We start from the raw sequence: 11,634 nt of genomic DNA, 5'->3' as shown, positions 1-11,634 counted from the left end.
CAGAGGACATTTGTCCAAAAAGTACAATCTTTGTCCCCATGTGCAGATGCAAACTGTAGTCTGGCTTTTTTTTTATGGCGGGTTTGGAGCAGTGGCTTCTTCCTTGCTGAGCGGTGTTTCAGGTTATGTCAATATAGGACTCGTTTTACTGTGGATATAGATACTTTTGCACCGGTTTCCTCCAGCATCTTCACAAGGTCCTTTGCTGTTGTTCTGGGATTAAGTTGCACTTTTCGCACCAAAGTACGTTCATCTCTAGGAGACATGGATCCCCCATGGCTGTTGGTCTGAGAGCAAAGCTTCATAAGTTCTCCACCGTGTATTTGCTACTGATGTTTCAGGCCTTTCTTTCTGTAACTGAGGGACTACATAAGTTCCTCCAGAAAGAGACTGTAGACCTGGCAGAAGCTTGTTTCGGCAAACAAGCTGTATGTGACACACTGATAGGCAAACGCACAGATGCATTTGCCACAGAACTTTATGACAGAACCAAAGCACTCTGTGAAATTCACAATATTCCAGAGGCAGATGCAGCAAGAAAGCACAAACAAAGGAAAATGGGAGATTTTGTGGTGGAGACCTCCTTGGGTTTAGGCACAGAATTGTCAAGTTCCCAAACAATGAAAACAGAGCTGTTGCTCAGCTGCTTGGACAGGATGGTTCGTGAGCTTGACCAGCAATTCTCGACTGTAGATGCAGGTCTGCTCAAAGGCATACAGGCATGCAGCCCCAACTCAAAAAACTTCCTAGATACTTCATGCTTAACTGAGTTTGCCAAGCACTACGGTATTGATGTTAAAACAGAAGAGATGTTGGTGGCAAGAATCTTTCTTGCCCGGAAAAGAGAGACTGGATGTCCTCCCAAAGAAATGCTTGCTGTGCATAACCTCCTGCATGATGATGTTTCCTTCTCTGAAGAAAATAATTCAGGTTGCCCTCACAATTCCTGTGAGCAGCTGCTCCTGTGAAAGGTCCTTTAGTGCACTGCGCCGGCTGCACTCCTGGTTGCGTAAGACAATGGGTCAGAAAAGGCTTGCAAGTCTTGCAGCCATGTCCATTGAGGGTGAAGTGCTTAGGCCACTAAGCCACAATAGTGTTATTGACCGCTTTGCCACCTTTAAAAATAGGAGGTACACTTTGATGCGTCTACCCACAAAATAAGCATCAAAAGAGAGAAGCAGGAGGATAAGTTCTGTAATATAGGTTGTAATATTTGTTTGGGATCTTACTTTTTTATCTGATTTTATTCCTAATTATTTTTCGTATTTAGCTCATTAGTTGAATTTAGTTTTGCCCCATTGTGGATGATACTGTTTAAGATGTTCCATGTGTCTGAATTATTGGGTTAATTTTGAGCAACAAATTTAAATAAAGATTTTTTTCTAATGATATAATATGACCTGCATGTCTTCATATTTCTCTCTCTCTCAAAATAACATCCAAAAAGTATTTTGGCTAGATCGTACAGCCATTTTTGTGCCTTTTATTGGTGTTGGAAGGATGGGGACAGAGTGGACTTAGTGGACTTTCATTTCTTTATTTGGATAGAATTTAAGTAAGTCATATTAGATCAGTGTCTAACACAAACTATGAGACAGGTATACTTTTAGCCAACTTTGACCAAAAATAACCTTATTTTGATCGGTTTTACACCCGTTGTTACTCTAAAAATACATGATGAAAAGACGTTTTGGGGGCTTTAAAACAAATCCTGGGGGAGTATGCCCAGACCCCCCTAAAAGAGGCTTAGCCCCCCTGTCCATGAATCTCTAGTGACGTCCCTGACTGTATGCATATACAGTACCAGTCTGTTATACACAATATATTTATGTCAACATTCATCAATGTGTGCCCTGCTGATTGCAGCCCTGACATACCAATACCCCACCTTATTTATCTGTCATTCAGAATGGGGAAGAAAACTGTACACCACCTTTATGTGACCTAGTTTCTCAAAGCTCCACCCCTTGACTTGATATCAGAATACAGGAAGACAAGCTCATCTCTCACAGGAGTTAAGTTTCACTTTCCATTTCTGACACACGAGGTGACACACGACGCAAGACTGGGATTTACATTTGTAGTAGTAACAGATAGAAAATTGGAAACGCCAATAACGGACTGTTAGAAGGGAAGGTTATTAAAAAGGCAAGTAAATCATTCTGTAGTCCTGTATCTGCAGATTGATGATGGCGACATCCATTCCTGTTCCTGAGCTGCTGTTGGCCATTTTAGAACAGCTAATCACTGAAGACCTGAAGACATTCCAGTGGTACCTGACTCAGGTTGTGCTCAACGATTTTCCTCCCTTCCCTAAGAGCAAGCTGGAGAACACGGACAGGCTAACCACTGTGGATAAGATGATTAAGACCTCAAGCTATGAGGGAGCTGTGAAGGTGTCACTAGAGATCCTGAGGAAGATGAACCACCACAATCTCGCTGAGAAGCTACAGAGAGACAGCCAAACATCTTGTCCTGTGTGCCATGACATCCTCAGGGATCCTGTTATACTGTCATGCCACCACAAAGTCTGCACAGTCTGTATACATGAATGCTGGAACCAGAACAATTCTCAGCAATGCCCTGTGTGCAAGAAGAGGATCTTAATGGATACAGCAAGGTCTGAGGTGCTCTGCAGTTTGCACAGTGAGAAATTCAAACTCTTCTGCCTGGAGGATAAAAAGCTAATCTGTGTGGTATGTCAGACTTCAAAAAAACACAAAAATCATAACTGTAGCCCGATAGATGAAGCTGCACAGGATCAGAAGGAAGAACTCCAGACAGCAGTGAATTCCTTAAAGGAGAAGCTTGGTGTCTTTAGAAAAATAAGCCAAACCTGTGCTGAACACATTTTGAGCCAGGCCCAGCACACAGAGGGTCAAATTAAGGGGCAGTTTGAGAAGCTTCACCAGTTTCTACGAGAGGAAGAGGCAGCCAGGATAGCTGAACTAAAGGAGGAAGAAGAGCACAAGAATCGAGTGATGAAAGAGAAGATTGAAGAAATGAGCAGAGAGATTTCATCACTTGCGAACACAATCAGATTCTTAGAGGAGGAGGTGAAAGCTGAAGACCTCTCATTTCTGCAGAACTATGAGTCCACAATGGAAAGAGCCCAATGGAAACTGCCAGATCCAATGCTGGTCTCAGGAGTGCTGATTAATGTGGCTAAATACTTGGGCAACCTGCAATTTAGAGTCTGGGAGAAAATGCATGAGATTGTGAAATACACTCCTGTGATTCTGAACCCCAATACTTCCCAACCACATCTCATCCTGTCTGATGATCTGACCAGTGTGAGACACCGTGATGAAGACAGCATCAATGATAGTGATGAAACACTGCAGCTTCCTGACAACCCAGAGAGGTTTGATACCTTTAGAATGGTCCTAGGCTCCGAAGGCTTTAATTCAGGGACACACAACTGGGACATTGAGGTTGGGGACAATACTCACTGGTCACTGGGTGTGATGACAGAATCTGTCCAGAGGAAGGGAGAAGTAAAGAATGGATACTGGCAAATCCGATTCACTGCTGGTAAATATGATACCCATTCTCCATCAGGGTCAGACACTCTCCTTACTGTGAGACAGAAACCCCTGAGGATCAGAGTGCAGCTGGACTGGGATGGAGGTAAGCTGTCATTCTCTGACCCTGATAATAAGACAGTTCTACACACATTCACACACACTTTCACTGAGAAAGTCTTTCCTTTTTGCCTTAATGGCTGTAAACTCCACCCTGTGAGGATTTTACCAGTGAAGGCCTGTGTGACAGTGGAAAAGCCCAATGAGACCTTCTTACAGGACACAAGTGTCAGAGGCTTAACAGTGAACACCCACAATGATTATGATATGTTCGATGATTCATACGATGGTTATGAAGACAAAGACGAAGAAGATGATTATGAAGACAAAGATGAAGAAGATGATTATGAAGACAAAGATGAAGAAGATGATTATGATTATGAAGACAAAGACGAAGACGAAGAAGATGATTATGAAGACGAATTAGATGATTATAAATAAGATGACAAATATGATACTGTCTCGATCTCCAACAGTGGAGCAACAGTTAAACTATAGTAAAAGTACAATATATGTAGGGTGTGGGAATGGATTTGGATGTTCTTATGAAGAAACTAAAATGACTGTAGGTCATTTTTTTTATGTAACTGAATTATTTTTGAAAATCAACAGCATAGAACAATCATATTTTTACTATATTTTTTTTTTTTATATGACTCCAAATATGTTTTAACTGTAATATCAATGGCTGAGTCTATTCACTTTAATTGGTAATAAAAACAATGGTTTGGAAAAGTAAAATCTAACACAGTGCCCAATTTAGTTAAGAACATACTTTACAGGCTATGGAAGCATTTAGCTGCCGAAACTCAATTGGTAATGCAAATGGACAAATGTTAAATGAATATGTTTGCAAATCCTTTGTGACAAAATTCAAATTGAAATGCCAAAAAATATATTGCATTTTCATGATTGAGTATGATCCATTAATTTCCATGGTACTATCCAGTACAACACTGACACATTTAAAAAAATGAAACGTAAAAGCTTATTACATTTATGGGGTGGCAGGTAGCCTTGTTACTTTTGGGGCAGCAGGTAGGCTAGTGGTTAGTGTTGGGCCAGTAACTGAAAGGTTGCTGGATTGAATCCCTGAGCTGAGAAAGTACAAATCTGTTGTTCTGTCCCTGAACAAGGCAGTTAAGCCACTGTTCCCCGGTAAAATGTCATTGTAAATAGGAAGTTGCTCTTAACTGCCTTGCCTAGTTAAATGAAGGAAGGTAAAATCCCGTGTGGCTCAGTTGGTAGAGCATGGTGTATGCAATGTCAGGGTTGTGAGTTCGATTCCCACGGGGGACCAGTATGGAGAAAAAATGTATGAAATGTATGCATACACTGTAAGTCACTCTGGATAAGAGTGTCTGCTAAATGACTAAAATGTAAAATATAAAAATGTGCATGATTACCTCGTTGTAATAGCAATAATTGTGACAGAAATAAAAAATTATTGGCAATTCATAATGCTTTTCCATACTGTGTGTGGTTTAAAACTATCAAATTCGATCAATCACGATGCTCCATTTTGCTATTTCGTTTCCTCATTGCTTCGTGGCGTTTTCGATGTGTTAGAACTGTCAATCAAACACGGGGGGAGTTTGGTAACATGAGGCGGAAAGGTGTATATTATATAAGAACTGCTGGCAGCAGTCTCTTTCGGTGGTAGCTGTATCGATGGGGCGTGTTTTAACTGTCCGGGCAACAACAGACAGTATGAAACCCTACAGAAGAAGAAGAACAGTAACACAGATAGAACAATGAGACAGATATGTCACAGGATGTATAAATATGAAGCAACCGTTCGGCGTTTCCACTCACTACCAAATATGGAAGCCCACTGTCCGGCAGTGGGAGAAGACGGAACGATATGGGTTTGGGCCGACATTCTGCAAATTTTCTTATCGATGAAACATTTGATCTCAATACAGTTTTCTGTTCCCAAAACTATAATCTGTTATGAACAGAGTGGACTAAGTTTTCTAGACTGTATCCTTTGCATACTTTTTAAAAAATCGTGTTGTTTAGGAGTGGAAATGAGAATGTATTTATTGCACACGCGCACTTCATAGGAGGAGTTCCCTAACGGAAATATGCAGAGGATGCTAGAACACGCCAATAGGATCTCGCTAGCTCGTGCTTGGCTTTGCCCACCTGCTTTCTTTATCTGCCTATGACTCTATGTTCCCCATGGAAACGACAGGCTGTGGTCTATCTTGGTTTATACACATCTTTGACATTTTCAAGTGTGTGCGATAGCCATCATTGCTAGTAGCTTGCAGCAAACACCATGACCATTATGTCTCCTGCCGCGAACTCCTTGCTCACCGGCTGTCCAAGCCAGCATATTAAAGATTATCTATCTAAGTTAATCAGTATATAGTAGTTTCGCATCTTTCTCTCTGATCAATAAATTAAGTTACCGGTATTCCTGTCTGAGCATAGCCGGCAAGCCCAGGTTTTCTATTTGTATTTTTTATTTATTTGTATTATTTTATTATTATGAACACAACAAATACAAAAATACAAAAATATACAAACAAGAATACATAAACCTAACAGACAGGGGTATTACATATCAAGATTCATTTTCAATTTGTTAAATACTTTTATGGTGGTATTGCTTTTTTGTTTTTACATTTACTGATCATTTCAAAATAATATTTAAATTACATCTTAAATAATGTGAAGAAATAATGTGAAGAGGGGTTTGTTCTCTGCCCACTTCATTTTATGGATAAAGAATCTTCCATGAAAGATAAACAAATTAACATTTAAAGTTAAGTCAGGGTCCATATCATTTGGATCAAAATAAAACATAATATCAGAGTCTCTCAGATTAACATTAATAGTCATTTATTTTAAAACAAAATCTTCTAACTCACTCCAAAATCTTCTGACATAAGAACAGTCCCCCAAAAATTGGTCAAGAGTTTCTGGGTCACAGCCACAAATACACATTTGTTATCAATAGCTATTTTAAATCTGTGTATAATAAAGGTCTTTACAGGGTAGATTCTATGAATGAGTTTGTATGACACTACTTTCACCTTATTAGATATACAATATTTACCAGACAACCATGAAACTTTGTTCCAGTTCACTTGTCCTATGGCTGCAGTCCAGTACATTTTAGCAGAGGGAGTAGTAACATATTGACATAGTTTCCTTATATACATGTTTTTACATTTATAGTTTAAATGTAAATTCCTTGTATTGTATTGAGGCTACAAAATCCACAACAGTTGCCCTTGGAGTATTGTTACATTCTCCTAAAAGAAGAATAGCACCTTTAGGGACAGCTCCAACAACAATTTGATACTCCTCAGGAGTGAATGTAACATTGTGTGTTCTCATAAATTCTGGATAATCATATAGTTGGCCATCATTATTCAATAAATGTTTAACCCAAATAATGTTGTTGTCAAACCAGTTCTGGAAAAATAAAGACTTGTTTTTGTATTGTTTGTACATGAGGTTCCAAGTTAGAAGTACTTGTTTATCAAAGTTAGCAAGCTTAATAGGGATTTTACCCATATCAAAGTTGCATTTGAGTAAGAATTCTAGTTCACCAATCTGTTGGAATATTAAATTAGGGATTATATTCCAAATGCAATCCTTATTTCTTAAATAGTTCTGTATCCATTTGATCTTAAAGATTATATTAGAGGTTTTAAAATCCAGAGCATTCAAACCTCCCTCACTTTGGGTGCTACATATTACAGCTTTTCTCAAATAACGAGGTTTATTCCTCCATATGAAGTGAAATAATTTAGTATTTTAGTTACTGACAGAGGAACATCCAAGGTAAGGGAGGTATAAACTAATCTGGACAGACCTTCAGATTTTGATAAAAGTACACGTCCAGATAAAGAAAGATCTCTTAATAACCAGGAGTTAAATCTTTTTCCAATTTTCTCTACAATACGAGAGACATTTAAATTGGCCCTTTCTTTCTGATCTTTGCTAACTTTAATACCAAAATATGTGATCACATCTTTTACAGGGATATTACATACTGAGTTTAAGTCACATCTTTTCAACGCAAATAGTTCACGTTTCCTAATATTCAGAGATTAACCAGATACATGTGAGAAGGCATTAATACACTCAATAGCTTTCCTGACTTCATTATGATCTTTCAAAACAAATGGTGGTGTCGTCAGCCAATTGTGAGCATTTTATCTCTTTGTCTTGTATCTCAATACCCCTAAAACTATCCTTATTTATATGAAGTTCCATAACTTGTGTGACCAGCAAGCCCAGGTAACCTCTTCCGCCTCATGTTACCAAAACCTCGCCCACAGTGTTTGATTGATAGGTCTAACACAACGAAAAGGCAAAGGGAAACGAAATAGCATAATTAACCTTGCGATTGATTTATCGAATTTGATTGATTATTTTAATTTTTATAGTCAAACCACACATAGTATGGAAAAGGGTCCGTGCTTATGGATAATTCGTAAATGATTTCATCTCGCCAAGGCCAAACAAGAGGAAATTAATCATTTTATCATTTTTCTAGTTGAAAGCCAAAAACCAAATTGCATATGAACTCGTTTTCTCATTTATGGTTTCCAAATTTGGCCTCGAGTAACAGAAAAAAAAGTATTACAAATAATATAATATCCATGATGCATAGAGGGTGTGTTTACAGTCTGGGTTGAGCTGCAGTGTCAGTAGCACAGAGAAAGGATTACACATTTTTATTTTATTTTTAAGCCGGTTGAGAACAAGTTCTCATTTACAACTGCGACCTGGCCAAGATAAAGCAAAGCAGTGCGACAAAAACAACAACACAGAGTTACACATGGGATAAACAAACGTATAGTCAGTAACACAATAAAAAAATCTGTATACAGTGTGTACAAATGAAGTAAGGAGGTAAGGCAATAAATAGGCCAATAGTGGCGAAGTAATTACAATTTAGCTATTTACACTGGAGAGATATATGTGCAGATGAGAATGTGCAAGTAGAAATACTGATGTGCAAAAGAGCAGAAAAACAAAAACAAATATGGATATGAGTTAGGTAGGTGGTTGGATGGGCTATTTACAGATGGGCTGTGGACAGCTGCAGCGATCAGTAAGCTGCTCTGACAGCTGATGCTTAAAGTTAGTGAGGGAGATATAAGTCTCCAACTTCAGTGATTTTTGCAATTCGTTCCAGTCATTGGCAGCAGAGAACTGGAAGGAAAGGCGGCCAAAGCAAGTGTTGGCTTTGGGGATGACCAGTGAAATATAACTTCTGGAGCACGTGCTACGGGTAGGTGTTGCTATGGTGACCAGTAAGCTGAGATAAGGCGGAGCTTTACCTAGCAAAGACTTATAGATGGTTTGGCGACGAATATGTAGCGAGGGTCAGCCAACGAGAGCGTACAGGTCGCAGTGGTGGGTAGTATATGGGGCTTTGGTGACAAAACGGATGGCACTGTGATAGACTGCATCCAATTTGCTGAGTAGAGTGTTGGAGGCTATTTTGTAAATGACATCGCCGAAGTCAAGGATCGGTAGGATAGTCAGTTTTACGAGGGTATGTTTGGCAGCATGAGTGAAGGAGGCTTTGTTGCGAAATAGGAAGCCGATTCTAGATTTAACTTTGGATTGGAGATGCTTAATGTGAGTCTGGAAGGAGAATTTACAGTCTAGTCAGACACCTAGGTATTTATAGTTGTCCACATATTCTAAGTCATATCTATCCAGAATAATGATGCTAGTCGGGCTGGCGGGAGCGGGCAGCGATCGGTTGAAGAGCATGCATTTTGTTTTAATAGCATTCAAGAGCAGTTGGAGGCCACTGAAGGAGTGTTGTGTGGCGTTGAAACTCGTTTGAAGGTTTGTTAACACTTGTCCAAAGAAGAGCCAGATGTATACAGAAGGGTGTCGTCTGCGTAGAGGTGGATCAAATAATCACCCGCAGCAAGAGCGACATCATTGATATATACAGAGAAAAGAGTCGGCCTAGAATTGAAACCTGTGGCACCCCCATAGAGACTGCCAGAGTTCCGGACAACAGGCCCTCTGATTTGACACACTGAACTCTATCTGAGAAGTAGTTAGTGAACCAGGCAAGGCAGTCATTAGAGAAACCAAGGCTGTTGAATCTTCCGATAAGAATACGGTCGAAAGCCTTGGCCAGGTCGATGAAGACGGCTGCACAGTACTGTCTTTTATCAATGGCGGTTATGATATCGTTTAGGACCTTGAGTGTGGCTGAGGTGCACCTGTGACCAGCTCGGAAACCAGATTGCATAGCGGAGAAGGTACGGTGGGATTCGAAATGGTCGGTGATCTGTTTGTTCACTTGGCTTTTGAAGACTTTTAGAAAGGCAGGGCAGGATGCATATAGGTCTATAACAGTTTGGGTCTATAGTGTCTCCGCCTTTGAAGAGGGGGATGACTGCGGCCGCTTTCCAATCTTTAGGAATCTCAGACGATACGAAAGAGAGGTTGAACAGACTAGTAATAGGGGTTGCAACAATGGCGGCGGATAATTTTAGGAAGAGAGGTTCCAGATTGTCTAGCCCAGCTGATTTGTAGGGATCCAGATTTTGCAGCTCTTTCAGAACATCAGCTATCTGGATTTGGGTGAAGGAGAAGCAGGGGGGGCTTGGGCCAGTTGTTACGGGTGGTGCAGAGCTGTTGGCCGGGGTTGGGGTAACCAGGTGGAAAGCATGGCCAGCCGTAGAGAAATGCTTATTGAAATTCTCGATCATCGTGGATATATCAGTGGTGACAGTGTTTCCTAGTCTCAATGCAGTTTTTTGAAAGGGGCATGCTTACTTAGGATGGTGAGGAAAGCACTTTTAAAGAACAACCAGTCATCTTCTACTGACGGGATGAGGTCAATATCCTTCCAGGATACCCGGGCCAGGTCGATTTGTGTGACAGGACTTTAATTTATCACGTAGTTAGCATGCCAACAGAACGAATTCAACAACAACCGAACAAAGTTGGCTTGCACTACCTGGCTAGTTAGCATTAGCCAGCTAACGTTACTGCTTGCTAGCTAGCCCTACCTGACTACAGTCATGCTAGCTACTGGAAGTAAGTTAGTCCCTCATGCTAGCTAGTAGTAGCTAGCGGAAGTAAGTTAACGTTAGTCTCTCAACCTGTTATAAAATGAAGTGGCCCGGCAAGAGGTACCTGCTGCAGAAATGTGAGATTTCTACAGTACTTTCTGTAGCTAATTTAGCTAGATCTTCCTTCTGGCTTGTGTTTATTGACTGAGTAGGCTAATAATGAACTCCAGTTAGAGCAAAATGGTTACCTATCTGTCCCTTTGCATTTCTATTTCTTACTCATGAAATACAACAATAACTACAGTCAATGCTGATATTGTGTGTGTGTGTGTGTGTGTGTGTGTGTGTGTGTGTGTGTGTGTGTGTGTGTGTGTGTGTGTGTGTGTGTGTGTGTGTGTGTGTGTGTGTGTGTGTGTGTTCAATGAACCATAAACAATTAATGAACATGCACCTGTGGAACGGTCGTTAAGACACTATCAGCTTACAGATGGTACGCAATTAAGGTCACAGTTATGAAAACTTAGGACACTAAAGAGACCTTTCTACTGACTCTGAAAAACATCAATGTCCAGGGTCCCTGCTAATCTGCGTGAACGTGCCTTAGGCATGCTGCAAGGAGGCATGAGGACTGCAGATGTGACCAGGGCAATAAATTGCAAAGTCCGTACTGTGAGACGCCTACGACAGCGCTACAGGGAGACAGGACAGAGAGCTGATTGTCCTCGCAGTGGCAGACCACGTGTAACAACACATGCACAGGATCGGTACATCCGAACATCACACCTGCGGGACAGGTACGGGATGGCAACAACAACTGCCCGATTTACACCAGGAATGCACAATCCCTCCATCAGTGCTCAGACTGTCCGCAATAGGCTGAGAGAGGCTGGACTGATGGCTTGTAGGCCTGTTGTAAGGCAAGTCCTCACCAGACATCACCGGCAACAACGTCGCCCATGGGCACAAACCCACCGTCACTGGACCAGACAGGACTGGTAAAAAGTGCTTTTCACTGACGAGTCGATGTTTTGTCT

The 11,634-nt window shown here is 40.7% G+C and overlaps 1 protein-coding gene across 1 annotated transcript; it reads left to right on the top strand.

The window, feature by feature from the left end:
- The first annotated feature begins 2,014 nt into the window (after window positions 1-2,014).
- LOC106579911 (E3 ubiquitin-protein ligase TRIM35) lies at window positions 2,015-5,045 on the top strand. Its single transcript, XM_014160269.3, has one exon. It carries the CDS (start codon window positions 2,187-2,189, stop codon window positions 4,023-4,025), a length of 1,839 nt encoding a protein of 612 aa, XP_014015744.2. The 5' UTR covers window positions 2,015-2,186; the 3' UTR covers window positions 4,026-5,045.
- The last annotated feature ends 6,589 nt before the right edge of the window (window positions 5,046-11,634 follow it).

This window comes from Salmo salar, chromosome 20 (genome assembly GCF_965601325.2).
Source record: "Salmo salar chromosome 20, fSalSal1, whole genome shotgun sequence".
Lineage (NCBI taxonomy): Eukaryota > Metazoa > Chordata > Actinopteri > Salmoniformes > Salmonidae > Salmo > Salmo salar.
This window is presented reverse-complemented; position numbering and strand designations above follow the sequence as displayed.